General features: G+C 44.7%; 1 protein-coding gene across 3 annotated transcripts in view; it reads left to right on the top strand.

Moving 5' to 3' along the window:
• The window catches only part of ttc39c (tetratricopeptide repeat domain 39C), a 58,156-nt gene that overhangs the window by 18,977 nt on the left and 17,157 nt on the right, over nucleotides 1-22,022 (top strand). For 2 of the 3 annotated variants that reach the window (XM_033019522.1, XM_033019525.1), the window contains 6 exons: nucleotides 4,048-4,176; nucleotides 12,625-12,739; nucleotides 13,267-13,618; nucleotides 17,511-17,679; nucleotides 19,165-19,258; nucleotides 21,338-21,445. In XM_033019522.1, coding sequence (XP_032875413.1) covers nucleotides 4,048-4,176; nucleotides 12,625-12,739; nucleotides 13,267-13,618; nucleotides 17,511-17,679; nucleotides 19,165-19,258; nucleotides 21,338-21,445 — 967 coding nt within the window. The remainder of the gene's footprint in view (nucleotides 1-4,047; nucleotides 4,177-12,624; nucleotides 12,740-13,266; nucleotides 13,619-17,510; nucleotides 17,680-19,164; nucleotides 19,259-21,337; nucleotides 21,446-22,022) is intronic. The other variant, XM_033019523.1, reaches the window with a different exon arrangement.

The raw sequence follows: 22,022 nt of genomic DNA, 5'->3' as shown, positions 1-22,022 counted from the left end.
TCAACATGTCGTACTTCGCTCACAGGGTTCCTTAATGAAAATTTTACATGTGCTCACGTTAATTTCAAACATACTGTTGAGCTGCATTGACGAGAATTTATTAAAGGGATCCAAATTTGAATTCCTGACATTTGGCTAAAATAAAGAAAACAGAATTGAAAGGAAAGTGTGATATTATTGTTTATCTTGAAATGTTTTGCAAGGCTCAATAGTTAGTTGAGTTTATTTTATTGTTGTCCGTACCGAGGTACAGTGAAATGCTTTTGTTGCATGCTTGCCAGTCAGCAGAAAGACAAACAATGGTTACAATTGAGCCATCCACAGTTATGAGTTTAACTTCAAATGTCATGTTACCAGCATGCTAAACTAATGAAAGCATCCTGCAATTATACAGTGCCCAGGATCTGCAGTGTTTTGTTTTGTGTACTTGGCTTGTTGAATCTTCATGGAATCGCAGTACAAGGTCATTTGTCTCATGAGAAGCAGGATCAGGCCATTAATCCCGAGAACCTGCTCTGTCATTGAATAAGAGTGTTGGTCTCGATGCCAGTTTTCTGGGCTCTTCCCATAACCCCTGGATAAGCTGTGATTTAAATGTCTGTCCTGGATTGGGGGGAAGTTGGATTTTAAGATGATATAAGACAGACATGAGCAAAAGTAGACTGTGAACTGTTACCCATATGTGAGTCTATAAATCAGACAAGTGGCAGTTTTTCAAAAGTGAAATGGTGAGATTTCAGGACCAGCGTGTTCCTGTAAAGGGCATGGACAATATGACCACAAATCCTGGGATGTCAGGGAAAAGGGAACTGGTGAAATGGGACGGGCCAGTTTCTTCCCAGCTGTTATCGGGCAACTGAACCATCCTACCAACAACTAGAGAGCGGTCCTGAAGTACTATCTACCTCTTTGGAGACACAATGAACTATCTTTGATTGGACTTTACCGGACTTTATCTTGCACTAAACATTATTCACATTATTCCCTTTATCCTGTATCTGTATACTGTGAATGACTTAATTGTAATCGTGTATTGTCTTTCCGCTGAATGGTTAGCACGCAACAAAGGCTTTTCACTGTACCTCGGTACACGTGACAATAAACTAAACTAAACTAACCTAGGAGGCTGACAGTAGTGTAGAGGTTATAGTGGGGTATTTAAAAAAATGTAGGAAGGCAAAAGGATGAACATTTTGTGAGTTTGTTAGGAACAACAGAGATCCTAGGGAAAGAGTTGGACCCTTTGGGGACCAAAGGAGCAATCTGTGCATCAATAGGCACAGGTGAGGTGATGAATAAAAACACCTATCTCATTGTAGCTGGGGGATTTGTAGAGGCGTTGCAAATAAAAGGGAGTGGACTTAACGATAAACAGGACTGTAGATTCAGATGTTGGTTAATACACAAAAGGATATAAAGTGCTGTATTAACTCAGCATGTCAGACAAACATGGATAGATGATGTTAAGGTTGGGACTCTTCTTCAGACTGATTCAATCAGTTTGCTGGTTTATACTGAAGACAGACACAAAGTGCTGGAGTAACTCAGCAGGTCAGACAGCATCTCTGGAGAACATGGATAGATGACGTTTCGTGTTGGGATCTTTAGACCTTGCTTCTCTAGAGATGTTGCCTGACCTGAGTTTTCTCCAGCACTTAGCACTTGTGGATTTAAAGATGGATACGTTTGCAGCAGTGGTAAGATAGAAGTAGGGGGCTGAACTAGGAATTGTGTGGAGGGAAGATCTCCTGAGAAGCTGAGGCCAGAGACTGGGAAATTGGCCTGATGTCCAGTGTGGGGATGAGTTCCAGAGAAAGGTATGGTGTTCTGAAATATGAAGTTTGCACTACGTTATTCTCCTGCTCAACCTTTGTACTTTCTCCCTCTCCTCTATTCTCATTTATCTCTCTCTCTCTCTCTGCATCGCAAGATCAATCAGTTATGACTAACAAGCCTTCACCACTTTCTTTCAAATAGTACTACTTCATCTCCCACAGACATTTCCATTGTTCACTCCATTCTTCCCCCCTCTGATCTCAACACCTGCTTCTATTTTCACTTCATCCGATGAAAGGTAATCGATCTGTATCATTAACAGTTTTTCCCTATCTACAGATGTCTGACCCAAGTATTTCTAGTATTTCTGCGTTTTTTATTTTTGCTTTCAGTTTGCAGTTGGTCTCCCTGTGCCGTCCTTTTCCATAACTATTGCTTCAAGAGATTTAATTTTGCAAATAAATTTGTCTCGCAGAAATAAATGAGGAGGGTACATTTTCTGAAGGTAGTTTTATTCCTTTTAGTACAGGTGCACAACCTTTTATCCGAAGATCCAAATAACGAAAACCTCCGAATAGCGGCCATTTTTTTCGGTCCTTGAAGAAAGGTCCTTGAAAACGTTCACCGAGGGCGGCCTGCAGAGGTGACAGCAGAACCTCCGGTCGGTCCTCGAAGAAAGGGGAACTAAATCCCCATTCATAAAAGAGAAGATGAGGGTATATTGCGCGGGAGGGTTAATAATTGACAATATGCTGCTGCCTGCCCACTGAGTTAAAAAGTTCCCACGGTAGACTCACGATACACAGTGCAGATTGTCGCTCCCTTCAGTTTCACCCCACCTACGCCCCTCTGCTTCCCGGCCATGTGTGTGACCCCTTCCCTCCCCTCTCCAGCTCCCCGCCCATTGCACCGGCGCGGGGGCTTTGCACTGTCTTCACGTCGGCGATTGCAGCAGGACCGTGCCAGTCACCGGAGACGTCAGGACCAATTGGACACCGACCACCAGGCCCACCGCAAGCACGGAGATCCCAGAGACCCACAGCCAACAGCAGCCCAGCCCAGCCCCACTCCAACTACAGAGGAACCTGGGTTGCGGATGACGGGGCGCAGCTCGGGGCGTCGTAGGGGCCCATTGGGGAGCGGCCACACAAAGCCACGCCGGGCGATGTAGCGCCCTGCCCCGGTCTTGATGTTGGAGTCCCCGGCGGGCGCTAGCAAGTCCGCGGCAATTTACAGCTGCGCCGGGCGTTGTAAGGCCGCCCTCCAGGTCACTCTCAACCCTGTAATTCGGGCGGGAGAAGTCGCCGCTGCCGGTGCCCCGCAAAGCAGTCTCCCACCGGGGACCCGCGAGCTCCCGGTGTCACCATCCACCGGAGTCGGGTCGCAGCAGCGCACCACCGCAGCTCTCCACGCTCCGAAGCTGGCTAGCTCCACGGAGGTAGGTCCGTAGGTCCACAGCTCCCACCGCTGCCCACCGACCCCCAGGCCCACTGCAAGCACGGAGATCCCAGAGACCCACAGCCAGCAGCAACTCCAGCCCAGCCCCGCTCCAACTCCAGAGGAACACGTAGGGGCAGAAGCTGATGGTGTGCAAGGTACGTCTTGTTCTTGGGGTGGCGGATGAGGGGGCGCATCTCGGGCTGTGGGCAAACTGCCACTTGTCGCCGTAGCGGCCCATCGGGGAGCGGATTCCTCTGGAGTTGGAGGGGGAGGGGGGTATTGTGCTGTTTGATCCCCCCTGCTATCCCAGGGACAGGGAGACACAGTGGCTTTTTAGACTGGTAGGCAATCACTTCCAAAGTTCTGCCCACACAGTCAGTACACCTCTCCTACACTGCATTTCATACAAATATTTATTCTGCAAGGAAAAACGACATTGAAGACTCAAACTCGCGATCGAGTAACTGCCAGGATCAAGGCGCAAACTCGCGACCTTGCGTATATCAGCCGAGCACTCTACCACTGAGCCAGCCATTAAAATCTACGCTAAAAAATTTCCATTCCGAAGACCGACAAATTCTGAATTACGAAAAGTGTCTGGTCCCAAGGCTTTCGGATAAAAGGTTGTGCACCTGTAATTCCTTTTACTAAGGAATTATAGAGCAATTGTACAATATCAAATCACTGAGTACACTAATGTTGATTACGGTGCACTTTTGAAATAACTGTTAACAAGACTGACCTTTTGGACTTGTATTTATTGTGATTGAAGCTAAGCTTGTCGCTAATCATGTCAGAAGAGGAAAGAGTAATGCAGACTTTATATTTCAGAACGCCATGATGACCTTTGAAGATGAAAAAATGCAGCTGGCTTGTGATGATTTAAAAAGCACAGAAAAACTGTGTGAAAGTAATGAAGCAGGCGTCATTGAAACAATCAGGAATAAAATTAAAAAAAACGTGAGTACATTGTATTGCAGCTTAAGCCAAATAGTAGGGAGAATATTGAAAGGATACAAAGGAGATTCGCCAGAATGTTCCCTGGGTTTCTCGGCTTGAGTTACAGGGAGAGGTTGGATAGGCTAGGAATTTTATCTTTGGAAAGCAGAGGCTGAATGGTGACCTTATTGAGGTGTACAAGATCATGAAGATAAAGTGAATGCTCAGTCTTTTATCCCAGGTAGAGGATTCTAAATCGAGAGACCACAGGCTTAAGGTGAGAGGGGATTTACAGTGCATTCAGAAAGTATTCAGACCCCTTTACTTTTTCCACATTTTGTTACGTTACAGCCTTACTCTAAAATGGATTAAATTCTTTTTTTTTATCATCAATCTACACACAATACCCCATAATAAAAAACAGGTGTTTAGAAATTTTTGCAAAGTAATTAAAAGGAAATTACTGAAATATCACATTTGCATTAGTATTCCGACGCATTACTCAGTACTTTGAGGCACCTTTGGCAGCAATTACAGCCTCAAGTCTTGGGTATGACGCTACAAGCTTGGCACAGTTGTATTTGGATAATTTCTCCCGTTCTTCTCTGCAGATCCTCTCAAGCTCTGTCAGGTTGGATGGGGAGCATCGATGCACAGCTATTCTCAGGTCCTTCCAGAGATGTTCGATTGGGTTCAAGTCCGGGCTCTGTCTGGGCCACTCAAGGACATTCACAGACTTGTCACAAAGCCACTCATGCGTTGTCTTGGCTGTGTGCTTAGGGTCATTGTCCTGTTGGAAGGTGAACCTACGCCCCAGTCTGAGGTCCAGAACGCTCTGGAGCAGGTTTTCATCAAGGATCTCTCTGTACTTTGCTCCGTTCATCTTTCCCTCGATCCTGACTAGTCTCCCGCTGTTTCTGCCGCTGAAAAACATCCCCACACCATGCTTCATCGTGATGAGTGGTGCCTGGCTTCCTCCAGACGTGACGCTTGGCATTCAGACCAAAGAGTTCAATCTTGGTTTCATCAGATCAGGTCTCATGGTCTGAGAGTCCTTTAGGTGCCCTTTGGCAAACTCCAAGCGGGTTGTCATGTGCCTTTTACTGAGGAGTGGCTTCCGCCTGGCCACTCTACCATAAAGGCCTGATTGGTGGAGTGCTGCAGATATAGTTGTCCTTCTGGAAGGTTCTCCCATGTCCACAGAGGAACTCTGGAGCTCTGTCAGAGTGACCATCGGGTTCTTGGTCACCTCCCTGACCAAGGACCTTCTCTATCGATTGCCCGGTTTGGTCGGGCGGCCAACTCTATGAAGAGTCCTGGTGGTTCCAAAGTTCTTCCATTTAAGAATGACGGAGGCCACTGTGCTCTTCGGGACTTGCAATGCTGCAGAAATTGTTTTATACCTTTCCCCAGATTTGTGTCTCGACACAATCCTGTCTCAAAGGTCTACGGACAATTCCTTCGTCTTCATGGCCTGGTTTTTGTTCTGACATGCTGTCAACTGCGGGACCTTATATAGACAGGTGTGTGCCATTCCAAATCATGTCCAATCAATTTAATTTACCACTGGTGGACTCCAATCAAGCTGTAGAAACATCTCAAGGATAATCAATGGAAACAGGATGAACCTAAGCTCAATTTTGAGTGTCAAAGCAAAAGGTCTGTACACTTATTTAAATGTGATATTTTGCAAACATTTCAAAACATCTGTTTTCGCTTCTTCATTCTGGGGTATTGTGTGTAGATTGATGATAAGAAAAATGAATTGAATCCATAAGGCTGTAACGTAACAAAATGTGGAAAAAGTGAAGGGGTCTGAATACTTTCTGAATGCACTGTAAGAGGAACCCTGGGGGGTAACTTTTTCAATCAGAAGTTAGCCTGTATTTGGAAAGAGCTGCCAGAGGTAACGATAGAAGCGGATACAATTATGACTTTTGAAAGATTTGGACAGATATATGGACAGGAAGCGTTTAGAGGGATATAGGTCCAATGCAGGCAACTGGAAAAAGCACAGAATGCCAACTTGTTCAGTCTGGACAAGGTGAGCCGAAGGGTCCAGTTCCGTGCTATAGAGCTCTATGATTAACAACTTCTGTTACAAGTGCCTCTGAGATACGTACATGCAGTCAACGGTGCTGCGTAAAGACCTGTCCTGACTAATTTGAATGGGCTTCCTGGTAATCAGTTGAAGATGAATCAAACAGTACCCTAGCTTATTGAAGGACCATTCAGAAGCCTGATAACATGTGAAGAAGCTGTACCTGAGTCTGGTGGAATGGACTTTCAAGCTTCTGCACCTTCTACCGGATGAAAGTGAGGAGAACAAGCAATGAGCAGGGTGGGACAAGTCTTTTGATTATGTTGGCTGCTTTCCCGAGGCAGCGTGAAGTGTAGATGGAGATGATAGTGGGGAGTCTGGTCTGTGTGACGCATGCACCGATGAAGGGCCAACGATATATTTTAGTCAGAACAATGTTTGGCGTGGAGGGGAACTTGCAGGTGACGGTGTACCACCTGCTTTTCTCCTTCATTATAGTGAGGGATGCTGCTGGAGTAGCTTGGGCGAGTAACTACACTGCCTGTGTAGATGCTACACACTTCACCTACTGTGAGTTTAAAGGTGAGAAGGTATGATTCTGTGAGTAATATAGCCTGCCTGTTATTTGTTGAGCTGTGGGACATCTGTCCACATGTGGTTGCTAGGGGAAGGAAGGATTTAGAGGACTATGGGCCAAATGCAGGCAATTGAGACTAGCCCAGTATTCCAACTTGCTCGGCACAGCCGTGGTGGGCTGACAGGTCTTGTTTCCGTGCTGTAAGGCTCTAATGTTGCAATGAAATAAAAAATAGTAAGGTAAGAATAGGGTGACACAGTGGCGCAGCAGAAGAGTTGCTGCCTTATAGCACCAGAGACCCAGGTTCTATCGTAACTATGTGTGATGTCTATACAGAGTTTGTACATTCCCCCTGCAACCACAAGGGATTTCTCTGGGTGCACCGGTTTCCTGCCACATTTCAAAGATGAATGAATGAATGAATGAATGAATGAATTGTCCAAGTATTCACATACAAGGAATTTGCCTTGGTGCTCCCCCCACAAGTGACAACATGACATACAGTGACAGTTAAGAATGATACATAAAACATTAAACATTAATAATAAAATATGTGAATTAAATAAAATACCAGAGCAAAAGGAGGCTCCAGATTTTTGGTTATTGAGTAGATCTACTACTCGTTGAAAAAAGCTGTTTTTATGTCTGGCTGTCGCAACTTTGACAGTCCGGAGTCGCCTTCCAGATGGAAGTGATTAAAAGAGTTTGTGGCCAGGGTGAGAGGGGTCAGAGATGATCTTACCCACTCGCTTTCTGGCCCTTGCAGTGTACAGTTCGTCAATGGAGGGAAGGTTGCAGCCAATAACTGAATTTGATGATCAGCCATGATCATATTGAATGGGGGTGCAGGCTCGAAGGGCCGAATGGCCTACTTCTGCACCTATTTTCTATGTTTCTATAACCTTCTCAGCTGATCAGACAATTCGCTGCAGCCTCCAGGTGTCGTGCTTGGTGGCTGAGCCAAACCAGACCATGATGAAGAAGGTGAGGACAGACTCTATGATGGCCGTATAGAATTGGACCATCATTGCCTGTGCAGATTGTGCTTCCTTAGCTGCCGCAGAAAGTACATCCTCTGTTGTGCCTTTTTGACTGTGGAGTCTGAGATGATGGTTCCCAGGAATTTAAAAGACTCCACAGATGTGACTGTGGTGTTGTTGATGGTGAGTGGGGCGAGGGGAGGGGGAGTTCTCCCAAATTCTACAATCAATTCCACTGTCTTAAATGCATTGAGCTCTAGGTTGTTGCGATGGCACCAGGACGCCAGCTGTAATACTTCCTGTCTGTAGGCAGATTACTCCCCATCCTGGATCGGTCCAATCAGGGTTGTGTCGGCCGCAAACTTGAGAAGCTTGACAGAGGAGTCAGTGGGGGTTGGTGTAGAGAGAGTAGAGGAGAGGAGAGAGTACGCAGCCTTGCGGTGCTCCTATGCTGAGGGTTTGCGGGTCCGAGATGTGCTTTCCCAGCCTCATATGCTGCTTCCTGTCTGTCAGGAAGCTGGTGATCCACTGACAGAGTCAGTCAATTTTGCATCGTTGACAATATCACCGGCTCTATTACTGATTTTTTTTTTTTTAAATGTCCCCCACCCTCCCCCCACCTCACCCAACTGGGCCTTCACTGATGTGTCCAGTTCTTATCCAGCACTGAAAAATTCAGGCACAGTCAACTTAGAAAGTTTGTTGTGTAGTAGCTCTGGCACAATGGTGTTGAATGCAGAGCTAAAATCAACAAACAAAATCCTCGCCTAGGTCCCCTGGCAGTCTAGGTGCTGGAGTATGAAGTGCAGGCCCAGGTTGACTGCGTCATCCACAGATCTATTGGCCTGATATGCAAACTGCAGAGAGTCCAGCAGGGGGGGGTTTGTGATATTTTTCAGCTTGACCTTGAACAAGCCTTTTAAGGGTCTTCATGACTACAGAGGTCAGTAAACAGGCCTGTAGGCATTAAGACCAGTAATCCTTGCCTTTTTGGATACAGGGACAATAGTGGAGACTTTGAAGCAGGCAGGGACAGTACAGGTTTGCAGGGACTGGTTGAAAATGTCTGTGTAGACTGGTGCCAGTTGTTCGGCACGGAGCTTGAGAGTAGAGGGGGAAACATTGTTCGGTCCTGGAGATTTCCGGCTTTTCTGCCATCGGAACAGCCTCTCCACGTCTATTTTTATTGTTGATGATTGAGAAGTGATGTTGTGCTGCACGGAGGGTGTGGGTAATTGGGTGTGAAGTGGTGATTGGAGAGTGGTGGGTGGGAAAGGTTCCAGTCTTTCCAGACTGGAGTCTTGCTTTAAGATATGCAGGTTTGCAGGTTAATTGGCTTCGGTTAAATTGTAAATTGTCCCTTATGTGTAGATTACTGCTAGTGTACGGGGTGATTGCTGGTTGGTGCAGACTCGATGGGCTAAAGGGCTTGTATCCGTTCTGTATCTCTAAAGTAAAGACTAGAGCATGACTTAGGATGTCAGCATATTATTATAGCTTGCTACCTGTTACCATTATGTCTGCATGTGGTTGGTTAGTATCCCATATGTGGAGTTTGAAAATTACATGCTACTTTCCTGAAATGCAAATAGAAATGTCAATTTTGCATCGTTGACAATATCACCGGCTCTATTACTGAATTTTTTTTTTTTAAATGTCCCCCACCCTCCCCCCACCTCACCCAACTGGGCCTTCACTGATGTGTCCAGTTCTTATCCAGCACTGAAAAATTCAAGCACCTTGTACTGGAACAAAAACCTGATCAATGTTTCCATATTCAACGTAGTGTTGAATAATTGATTATCTATAATGTTTAATTAGTGGAAGAAGCCTTGCAATGCATAAGTGAGCAAGATGAATAAGCAAGTGTGGTATTTGTACTGCGCATGGCCAGGTCATAGGACACTCGAGATAAACATTCTCGGCAGCTGAGCTGCTGCGTGTATGCAGACCTGCGATTCATCCGTAATCAGGATTGAACCCGGTTCTCCGGTGCTGCAAGCGCTGTTGAATTGCTACTGGAGTTCACAACACTATTTCTCCCTTCTCCACTGGTCCATGCAGAAATCTCAGCAGAGACAATCTAACATGCACAAACTGCATGTGACAAAAGCGTGCGTCAGAGGGCCAATTTCTCGGCATTAATATTGGAGTTTGGGCGGAGGTGATGACATGCCAGATGGCGGGGACTATTCACAGCAAGAGAAAGGCCTTTAGAGTACAAACTAGAACCAAGATATTACAAAGCATCAAACGCCATGGAGTGCAGTTGTTAATGATGTATTGTGAAATGCGTCAATTGGAGCTGGTTTATTTCGTGAGCTTTCCCCCATGTGGTGGGGGAAATCTGGCCATTTCCAAGCCTCGGGATCGACTCTGACCTGGGTCACTGTCTGTGGAGTTTGCACGTTCTCCCTGTGCAATATAACGTTGGTTTCCTCCATATTCCAAAGATGTGCGGGTTCGCCGGTTAATTGGCCTCTGAAAATTGAGAAAGTGAGATAATGTAGAATAAGTGCGAATTGGTGATTGGCGTGGACTTGGTGGGCTGAAGGGCCTGTTTCCGTGCTGTGTCCCTAAACCAAATTGATCTTAGAAACATAGAAAAATAGGTGCAGGAGTAGGCCATTCGGCCCTTCGAGCCTGCACCGCCATTCAATATGATCATGGCTGATCATCCAACTCAGTATCCCATCCCTGCCTTCTCTCCATACCCCCTGATCCCTTTAGCCACAAGGGCCACATCTAACTCCCTCTTAAATATAGCCAATGAACTGGCCTCAACTACCTTCTGTGGCAGAGAATTCCACAGATTCACCACTCTCTGTGCAAAAAATGATTTTCTCATCTTGTACCTGTACCTTCCGAAGAGCACCAGGGACTATACTGGAAGGTGGACAATTTTATACTGGACAATTTTTACATTTATCAAGCCAATTAACCTACGAACCTGTATGGCTTTGGAATGTGGGAGGAAATCGAGGATCTCGGAGAAAGCCCACGCAGGTAACAGGGAGAACGTATGAACTCCGTACAGACGTTCTGGATCGGACCCGGGTCTCCGGTGCTGCATTTTTGCTGTAAGGCAGCAACGCTACTGCTGCGCCACCGTGACTGCCCATCAGGGCATCTAACTAGGTAAAGGTAAATCATCGGAGGACGCAGGGAGGCTGGACACCTGCGGTGAGGTTGAGGTGCGGAAGGAAAGTTGTCTGGGACCAAATTTCGGTACCAAAAAGAACTAGGGGGCTTAGGTGAGAGGGGAAAGATTTAATAAGAACCTGAGGTTCAACATTTTTCACACAGTGTCTGGTGGGGAAGTTAATAAGGCAGGTATAACAGCATTTTGAAAGACATTTGGACATGGGCATGGATAGGAACCCTCTCTCTCTCTCTCTCTCATCCCCTCTCTCCCTCTTTCTCTCCCTCTCTCTCTCTCTCTCTCTCTCTCTCTCTCTCCCTCTCTCTTTCTCTCTCTCTCTCCCTCCCTCTATCCCTCTCTCTCTCTACCTATCTCTCTATCTTCGCCCCCCCCCCTCTCTCCCCTGCCTCCTATTCCCCACTGTCCCAACAGATGAATCATGGTCCGGTCCCCCTCAGCCTGTGTGTATGGGTTCATTCTCACTCTGGCTGCCCTCCCGGGTTATGCAGGGTTATTATACAGGGGTGAACCACGCACCCCTCTCCTGCATAACCCCAGGAGGCAGATTTGTGAGTGGAGTCCCACTACCGTCCCCTCCTGATTGTCCCATGCCTGTCCGGGGGGTCAGCTGGAGATGTCCAGGGTGACCCCTGGACTGACGGGACACTAGCCCGGAACAGTGGCGGTCCCACCACCGTACAGCCAGCCCGGAGAAGAAGCGCTAACTACAGCTCAACTTTGCTCCAACTCCCGAGGAACCCGTTCCCCGACGGGCCAGGGACCTCAACTGCACCTCTCGCCTTATCCAGTGTCTGTTGGTTAACCCCCTCGGTGCCGGCGAAAGCCGAGCTCCAGTCATCAATCGGGATACACACAAAATGCTGCAGTAACTCAGCGGGTCAGGCAACATCTCTGGAGAACATGAAAAGTCACCTGTTCCTTTTCTGCTGCCTGTCCCGCTGAGTTACTCCAGCACATTGTGTCTACCTTCGGTGTAAACCAGCATCTGCAGTTCCTTCCTACATGGTAATTAACGGGGTACCGATTACCCTATCAAATATCGATTAAACTAGAGAGAGAGAGAGAGAGAATGTCCTCCAACGCTGCCGGGAGAGGTTCTGCGGAATTCAAGAGGGTGGATTTGTGAAGTGAGATAGAAATAAGATTGAATTAATGTTCATAAACGAGCGACGCCTGTCCACATTTGAGTTGACAGAATTCTAGATTAATTAATTGGCCGAATAGTTAACAATTTATTCACGGTTTATACAGCCAGCGCTTCGTTCGCTTTTTCTTTATCACGATAACCTTTGACAAATCCCATGATTCCTTCCTCAGAATACGAAACTGGCTTATTGTTTTCTATCATGTTTTGAATTTGCCAAATATCCTATATCCAAAGATTGCCAAATATCCTATATCCAAAGATTGTTATTTAAACTATCAATTTAAATTGCTCATTCGCAACTGAATCTTTTGTGAATCAATTGAAGGATAGATTTATTTTATATTCCCCTGATTAATCCTTTCTTCAGAGCCATTTTGGATTAGAAAACTGAGCTAGTGTAATTTCCAAGGTACAAAAGAACAAAATATATATATTGATGGCAGCTGTAAGGCCAGTGGAGGAGGCAATAAACGTGTGTGTTCCCTAATTTCTCTGGCTTTGTTGAAGTTTGTGTCTGATGAGAATTACCTGATTAACCTTTGTTTTTCTTCTCTTCATCAGGTTGATATGCAGAGGCCAACAGCTTTAGACGTTAATAGACTCCAAAGGCAAATCATCATTGCTGACTGCCAGGTCTACCTTGCTGTACTGTCTTTTGTGAAGCAGGAACTCTCAGGTAGAGATACAAGCAATTGTTGATGCAGGTTTACAAAAAAAAAGAGGGGAATGAATAAGGTGAATGCACAGTCTTTTACCCAGACCAGGGGAATCAAGAACTAGTGGACACAGGTTTAAGGTGAGAGGGGAAAGATTTAATAGGATCCTGAGGGGAAGGTTTTTCACTCGAAGGGTGGTGGGTATATGGAACGAGCTAACAGAGGAAATAGTTGAGACATTTAAAATACATGTGGATAGGTACATGGATAGGAAAGGTTTAGAGGGATATGGGCCAAATGTGGGCAGATGGGGCATGGGCTCAGTGTGGCAACTTGATCGTCATGAACAAAGTGGGCCGAAGGGCCTGTTCCTATGCTCTGACTCTCAGCATCAAATTGAGCATTTGAATCAGCATAACAGGCAGTGGATGAAGCACTGAATTGGTTGAAAAGGTCAGCTCACTACCAGCTGTTGAACTGGATAATAAATACTGGCATTTAAAATCAAGTGTTGCAATTGACATATTCTTTCTCTTTCAAATCATAGCATATATTAAAGGTGGATGGATCCTCCGAAAAGCATGGAAAATTTATAATAAATGTTACAGTGAAATTGATGCTCTACAGCTAATGCATAAGAAAAGATCTCAAGAATCGCTGACATCAGATCGGGCAAATGATAATCATATTCCTGCTATGTCTTTGCACCAAGAGTCTCTGAGCAGACTGAAAGGTGCTGTCAGCTTTGGCTATGGGCTCTTTCATCTCTGCATTTCAATGGTGCCTCCTAACCTGCTGAAAATCATCAACTTGCTGGGGTTTCCTGGAGACCGTCTACAGGGATTGTCTTCGCTAATGTATGCCAGTGAAAGTAAGGACATGAAGGCCCCGTTAGCTACGTGAGTAGGTGTATAAGTATTTTTACTTTTGAGCTTCACAATAGAAAGTGGTACTTTGCATTTAGAACATACAGAGGAACAGGCCCTTCGGCCCACAATATCAGTGCTGAATTTAATCTCTGAACTGATCACCTCGGTCTGCATGTGATCTATATCCCTTCACTCTCTGCACATCCATGTCCCTTTATAAAAACCTCTTAAACATCATTATTGTACCTGCCTCCACCACCTGGCAGTGTGTTCCATGCATCCACCATTCTGTGCAAGACAAAAATAAACTTGTACATGCTTCCTACAAAATCAACATCTCTGACCTTAAGCAATACCCTCTAGTCTTTCACATTTCTAGCCTGTGAGATAGGTGCTGACTCCCCCAATCCATGGCTCATAATTTTATAAACTTCTGTCAGGTCTCCCCTCAACCTCTGACACTCCAGAGAAAGCAACCCAACCTTTCTCATCGTTAATACCCTCTAATCCAGACAGTAACCTGGTGAACCTCCTCTGCACCCTCTCCAAAGCAAGAATGAAATGATACATGTTCAAATCATAATGTCAAAATATCCTACCTTGGTGAAGGACACCAAATATGTAAACAATAATCAGTAATCTTGAAATGCTCTAATTAATTGAAGCATGACTCTTGCATTCCCATCCTTCTACTATTAAAGCTATCAAATCATTTGCTTTCCTAATTGTTGACTGTATCTGCACGCTCTCTTCAAAATCTCCACACGTGCACTCGGGTGTTTGAGTGCCATTTCCTAGTATTTCACCATGTAAAAAAATTACTGTTGGTTGCTACTTCCCCATTTACTTAGTCTGACCATATTCCTTTACAGTCTCTTTAACTACTCCTCCCAGCTTGCCTTGCCAGTTGGTTTTGTATTGTGAGCAAGCTTCGATACATTGCACCTAGTTTCCTCATCTAAATCAGGGGCCTCTAAACTTTTCAGCATGAGGGTCACATTTTGCAGGCCGTAGGAATAAATAAAGAAGTCACACACGCACACGCACACGCACACACACACACGACACGGACTCACACACACACACGGACACACACACACGGTGACACACGCGCGCGCACACACACACACACACACACACACACACACACACACACACACACACACACACCCACACACGCTCACATACACAGGCTCTCTCACACTCTACTCTCCTTCTCTCCCTCTCACACAGAGCCGGCTACCGATCCACCGATCTTCGCAGGGCTGGAGAGAGAGAAGGGGGGGAAGAGAGGGGCGAGAGAGCGAGAGAGAAGGGTGAAAAAGGAGAGAGAGGGAGGAGAGGAGGGTTCCCACTGGCGGCGCTGGCGGAGACCTGGTCAAAGGGTCCAGGTCAGTGCGGCGCCCCGGAGCGGGAGCTGTTCACGGGTCGCCCACACCGGGGGGGGGGGGACCCGTGAACAGCTCCTGCTCCGGGGCGCTGCACTGACCTGGACCCTTTGACCAGGTCTCCGCCAGCGCCGCCAGTGGGAACCCTCCTCTACACACCGCTACACACCTATCCTGGCCGGCCCTGCCGCCAACTGTGTGGTGGGTTCTCTCCAAGTGCTCTGGTTTCCTCCCACACTCCACGTTTGCAGGTTAATTGGATTTGTCCTGAGTGTGTGTAGGATAGTGCTAGTGCATACGGGCATCGCTTCAATGGGCCGAAGGGCCTGTTTCCGCGCTTTCTCTAAAGCTGCGCTAGCACAGAACCCGCTAAATAGCCCGCTGCACGGAACGTGTTAAGAGCTTGTTGCGGGCTGGGTAAAATCTTGTGGTGGGCCGGATGGGGCATAGTTTGGAGACCCCTGATCTAAATATTGATACAAGTATTAAATGCTTGGTGTACAAATGGTGATCTTTGGGTTTACTGTGATTGATAGCTGATCACACTGAAAATTATTTAATCCATTTTTTTATCCTATTGGTTTTCTGATTATTAATCAGTCCTTTTCCACTCTAATGCATATCACCCAAACTCATATTGTTTTTTTGTGTCAAGCCTCTTGTGTAACATGTTAGCAATATTTTTGTTGGATGTCTACATGTAGTGTACACCAACTGGCTCGTTTTGCCTCCCCTCAAAAATCCTGCAGGTTTGTCTCAAGCTTTTACCCCCCCGGCCTTAAATGTTATCTGCCATTTGCTCCACAGATGCTTCCTGGCCCGCTTGTCTTCCTCCAACACTTTGCATTTTGGTTTTTATAAATCTATTTCTACTTTACCTTCTTATATGGGTGAAGATGTAAATTCCATGTTACAGTATCATTATCAGGTTTCAGTATTCTTCCTGCCACTGCCATATACAGATGGGATGTTTCAAGAAATAATTTAGTGCAATCTAGTTTTTCTATCTCGACTAGGAGAACCACTGGCTTTGTTCGATATTTTGTCAAAGATCAGGTGTTATGAAGGAGAATAGTTACCTGGGCAACTTTATCATCGCAACTTAGTTAATCATGTGATATTTTAGATGGCATAGAGGACACCTATTGTGGCTGTTGGAGGCTAGTCCACATCACTGGGTAGTCTGCAAACCCACGGCATAAACATTGACTTCTCCATTATCAGGAACCCGCTTCCTTTATCCCTTTTCCTCCTCTCCTGATCCACCCTGGTCCTCCCCCATACCCGCTTCTTTCCTACTCCCCACCTCCCTCTCCCACAGGCGGGTAATGCCAAGTTTCTTTCCTCTCTCCCACCTACTCCATCTGCCCATCACCCGCACACCAACCAGCATCTACATCAACCTCTCTCAATTCTGCATTATGCGTAGTAGGAAGGAACTGCAGGTACTGGTTTATATTGAAGATAGACACAAAATAGTGGAGTAACCCAGAGGCTCATGCAGCATCTCTGGAGAAAAAGAATAGGTAATGTTTCGGGTGGGATCTGAAGAAGGGTTCCGACCCGAAAAGTCACCTAATCTTTTCCTCCAGAGATGCTGCCTGACCTGCTGAGTTACTCCACCATTTTGTGTCTATCTTCAATTCTGCATTATTTCCACAGGTCTTAGCTTTAAATTAGTGGCCTTCCTGACATAAGGATATTAGACCCTTCAGTCCCAGTAATATCCTGGTGAATCTTTTCTTCACCCCTTCCAGCTGCATGACATTTTTGCTATAGCTAATGACCGGAACTGCACACCGTCCTCTAACAGTGAACTCACCTGCAATTTGTACAGCTATAAAGTCAAATCCGAACTCCTATACCCAATGTCCTGACTGATAAAGGCAAACTTTCCCAATGCTTTCATTGCTGTCCTGTCTATCTGTGTTGCCCCTTTCAGGGAACCATGTACCTTACCAGCTAATCTCTTTTGGACCAGTCCACCATACAGGACATTGTCAAAGGCCTGACTGAAGTCCGTGTGGACAACATCTACTGTACCCCATTCTTCAAAGTATTTCAGTCAAGTTATTGAGAGGTTTAGGGGTTTTCTCAAGAACAGAACCAGGTTGTTGTTCTCTAATCAGTACCTGCCTTTCCAAGTGTAGGTAAGTCACGTACCTTTGAATGTTTTCTTGGAGTGTTCCTACCATTGATGCAAGAATCGCTGGTTGCAAGTTGCTTGCAGACGCGTTGAGCATTTTCAGTTTTTATTATGCCAACTCCCATATTTTATCACTAATAATAGTGATAAACCTCGCTGTGAATACAGGGTATCCTGCAGAAAGTATAAAAGTAGAAACAAAAAATTGCAGATGCTGGTTCATTAAAAAGGACACAAACTGCTGGTTCGGCTCAAAGGGTCAGACAGCAACTGGAGAGAACATGGATGTGTGGCATTTCAAGTTGGGATCGCTGTCTGGGACTACAGATTATTTAAGGTATACAGACATCCTAAACCTCTGTTCCTGTTCTGCTGCTTTCCCCACTAGGTTAGCCTTGCTGTGGTACCATACAGTAGTGCGTCCTTTCTTTGCTTTGGACGGCATGGATGCCCAAGCTGGTTTGAGGGAAGCAAAGGAAATCCTGCGGACAAAGGAATCTATTTATCCAGACTCTTCATTGTTTCTGTTTTTCAAGGGACGAATTCAACGATTGGAGGTATTTGTTTTATATTACGTGCTTAAAATATAATGCTGGAAAAGAATACAAAATAACATAAGGGCAGCACAGGGATGCAGCTGGTAGAACTATTTCTTCACAGCACTAGAGACCCGAGTTCGATCTTTACTTTAGACTTTATAAATACAGCGCAGAATGGTTAAGACATGCTAGTTCATAACAATATGTTTTCAATTTATGAATTTACATTTTTCACATAAATTGTGTTAGAGTACATTTTATTTTATGCATCAAACCTGGGTAGTCATTTGTGGGCTGTTTAATCAAATGTAGCCTGTCATATTAACCAATCGGTCTGTTCTGAAGAAGGGCTTGACCTGAAACGTTACTTATCCATGTTCCCCAGAGATGCTGCCAGACCCGCTGAGTAACTCAAGCAATTTGTGTCTTTTGTTCATTTTCTATACTTTCTGTGTTCTTTGACCAGTGCAGCAGCAGAGCTCTTTGGACAAATTGTCCTAGCGTATTTATCAGTCAACGGTGTGGCTAGTCTCCTAAACAGATGTCAGTGAGGCCACATCTGGAGTATTGTGTTCGGTTTTGGTCACCCTGTTACAGGAAAGATGTTGGGAAGAGTGCAGAGGAGATTTACGAGGACGTTGTCAGGACTCATAGGCCTGAGCTATAGGGAGGGTAAGGTAGGCTAGGACTTAATTCCTTGGAGCGCAGGAGGCCCAGGAGTGATTTAGAGAGGTGTATAAAATCAGGAGGAGAATAAAAAGGCTTGGGGAATTGAGAACCAGAGAGCATAAGTATAAAATCATGAGGGGAATAGATAGAGTGGGGAATTGAGAAGCAGAATCTTAAGTATAAACTTATGAGGGGGATAGATGGGGTAGGGGAATTAAAAACCAGAGGACGTAGGTTTAAGGTGAGAGGAAATGAAGCTGAGGGGCAACTTTTTTCAAACAGTGGTGGGTATATGGAAGGAGCTGGCAGAAGAGGTAGGTGAGGTGGGTGCAATAATATTTAAAAGACACTTGGAAAGGTATTTTGATAGGAAAGGTTTAAAGATATGTGGTCCAAACGTGGGCAGATGGGACTGGCTTAGATGTGCCATATTGGTCAGCATGGCGCGTTAGGCCGAAGGGCCTGTTTCTCTGTTGCATGGCTCTAACTCTATGACTGTCGTAACTTGCAACTGTGTGTTCACAGACTCCAAGAAGTTGCTAGCAATCTCCAAAACTTTTAACATCTATCTGACGAAGTCTCTTGACCATCTATAGTCTCATTATGTGGCTAGATGCCAACATTGTTTGATAATGGTTCAGAGGGATCTTTTACCACATTGTCAATGCAATGTTCATGATGCTACTGCTTGTATGAGGATATGTTTAAGATGTAAGTGGCTAAAGAACAGTCTTAACAACAGAAGACTAACAACGGAAGAAAAGTAAAGTCCTTGTGTATGGGTAGATTTTATTTAGCAGACAGTTGATGTCATTTTTTTGTTTTCTTCCTCAGTGTAAAATTAACAGTGCCTTGACGTCATTTCAAACTGCATTAGAGCTTGCGGTGGATCAGCGGGAGATCCAGCACGTGTGTCTGTATGAGATAGGTAAGTGTTTGTTCTCAGGGTTCGGGTTTATTTTGCAAGTCTGACAGGAGCCATTTGCTGCGTGATTTATGACCTGCTCCATGTTGTACCTCTAGGGTGAGCTGAGGCTATGTCGTTTCTAACATTCATACAGTGTACGTTCTTGGAAACGGCTTGCACCTTTGTAGAACTTGCATTCTGAGATCCTAGGCTAACTCCTTTAAGATGTAAGTGGTTAAGGAGGGAAGGGAATAATAAAAGGACGGGATTTTAAGTGGCATGTAGGTGACCCAGAGTAGAGGATTCTAAGACCAGAGAGACCTTTGGGACAAATTTTTCATTTGGAGGGTCGTCCATATCGGGAATGAGCAGCCAGAAGAAGTTATAGAAGTGGACACAATTACGACTTAAAAGAGACATTTGGCCAGATATATGCATAGGAAGGGTTTGGATGGGCTAAATGCAGGTAAATGGGAGTAGCCCAATATGCCATGTACTTGGCTTGTACTCGTTAGAATTTAGAAGATTGAGGGGGGATCTTATAGAAACGTACAAAATTCTTAAGGGGTTGGACAGGCTAGATGCAGGAAGATTGTTCCCGATGTTGGGGAAGTCCCAAACAAGGGGTCACAGGTTAAGGATAAGGGGGAAATCTTTTAAGACCGAGATGAGAAAAACATTTTTCACAAAGAGAGTGGTGAATCTATGGAATTCTCTGCCACAGAAGGTAGTTGAGGCCAGTTCATTGGCTATATTTAAGAGGGAGTTAGATGTGGCCCTTGTGGCTAAAGGGATCAGGGGGTATGGAGAGAAGGCAGGTACAGGATACTGAGTTGGATGATCAGCCATGATCATATTGAATGGCGGTGCAGGCTCGAAGGGCCGAATGGCCTACTCCTGCACCTTTCTATGTTTCTATGCCAACACAGTCAGCTGAAGGGCCGGATTCCATGCTGTGCAACTCTATGACTAGATTTTGAATTACATCAACATAGTTACTGAGGAAGGGGATTTTAATTCGGGATGTGGTTCATAACTTGGACAGTGTGGCGTAAAAGTAGATGGAGCAGCTGTCCTTTGCAAAAAAAAATTTTTAATTAAAAAAAAAAAATTATTAGAAGCAAATGTACAAAAATAGAACCAACGGCATATGAAATAATACAGTTATTGTACAGCTTCAATTTTAACTTTTAGCTATAGCTGGAAGAAAAGAAAGGAGAAAAAGCAAGAAAGAGAAAAAGTGAGATGTGCAAAGATAGAACCCCTAGACTACCAAAGTGGTGTAGCCAAAGAGTGAATAAATGAAAGAAAGAAGAGAGGAATAGAAAAAATAAGAAAAATAAAAGGACAAAAAGAGAAAGAAAGAAAAAAGTGGTGATATACCTGTCTCACATATCCTCCCCACCCACCTCACGCAGCCCGTAATTAGATTTAAGTCCAAAGTTGTGTTGTACCATGCTATCTTTGTAATAAATCAATGAATGATGTCCATGTCTTCAAAAAATGATCTGGTTTTTCTGCCAAGACAAGTTTAATATTTTCAAGATGTAGCGTCTCGGACATGTTTGTAATCCACATCTTAAGAGTAGGGACGGATGTATGTTTCCAAAATTTGAGTATTAGTTTTTTCGCCGTTATCAGGCCATAATTAAGGAAACGTCTTTGAAATAATGATAGCTCAGAGCAGGCTTCTGACGTACTTAGAATAATCAATTCCGTATCAGGATCCAATTTTATTTTTAGTGTTTTTGAGAAAATTTCAAAAATTCCTCTCCAGAAATTATGTAACTTTATACAAGAGTCAAAGGAATGTGTTATAGTTGCTTCCTGAAGAAGACATTTGTCACAAATAGGAGATGACTGAATAATAGAGACTGTGCAATATTTTAAATTGAATTAACGAATGCCTAACGTTAATCGAACAATTGTGTATATATATAGAAGGTTTTCTTCACATCTGTCTTTTAGAAGTTTTAGGCCAAGTTCATCTTCCCATCTTTGCAATTTATTTAATATTTAATCATTTGTCCTCGTGAAGTACCTGTGTTGGATCAACTGATTCAACTATTGATATTCACCAAGTTACTCGCCTATTTTCAGGTTGGTGTACCATGATAGAAATGAATTTCAAGGATGCCTACAAATCTTTTGCACGACTTAAGAATGAGTCCAGGTGGTCCCAGTGCTATTACGCTTATTTGACTGCAGGTTTGTGCAATTTTGCATATTTGTTTTAAAAAGAAGCAAATGCATGCTGCAGTTATAACTTGTGATGTGTGCTGATTAATACAGATATCGGTTTCCTGCATAATTCAGTTCAAGTTATCCAGAATATATATGGAACCATACAGCACAGGGGCAGGCCATTTGGCCCACAATGTCTGTGCTGAACATGATGCCAAGGTAGATGGTCAGAACCTTTTTCTCAGGGTGGAATGACAAGGACTAGAGATCATAGCTTTATGGTGAGAGCGGCAAAGTTTAAAGGAGATGTGTGGGCCAAGCTTTTTTCCCCATAGGCTAACGGGGGCCTGCAACACGCTGCCAGCGGTGGTAGTGGAGGCAGATATGATAGTGGCGTTTGAGGCTTTTAGATAGACACGTTGGTTAAGTATTAGATGACCAAGAGCTTGTTTACTAATTAATCTGTACTGAGAAAGATAAGAGCAGAAGAAATTACGAGCTGGGGCCGGAAACATGGTAACTCGTGTCTACTGCCTCAGTGTAATCTACCATTCTTGCACTCTTGTACGGGTATGATTGGGCTTCTGTATGGTAAGATTTT

The sequence above is a fragment of the Amblyraja radiata genome, chromosome 4 (assembly GCF_010909765.2).
Source record: "Amblyraja radiata isolate CabotCenter1 chromosome 4, sAmbRad1.1.pri, whole genome shotgun sequence".
Taxonomy (NCBI): Eukaryota; Metazoa; Chordata; class Chondrichthyes; order Rajiformes; family Rajidae; genus Amblyraja; species Amblyraja radiata.
The sequence above is the reverse complement of the archived record's forward strand: the minus strand, read 5'-3'. Positions and strand labels throughout refer to the sequence as shown.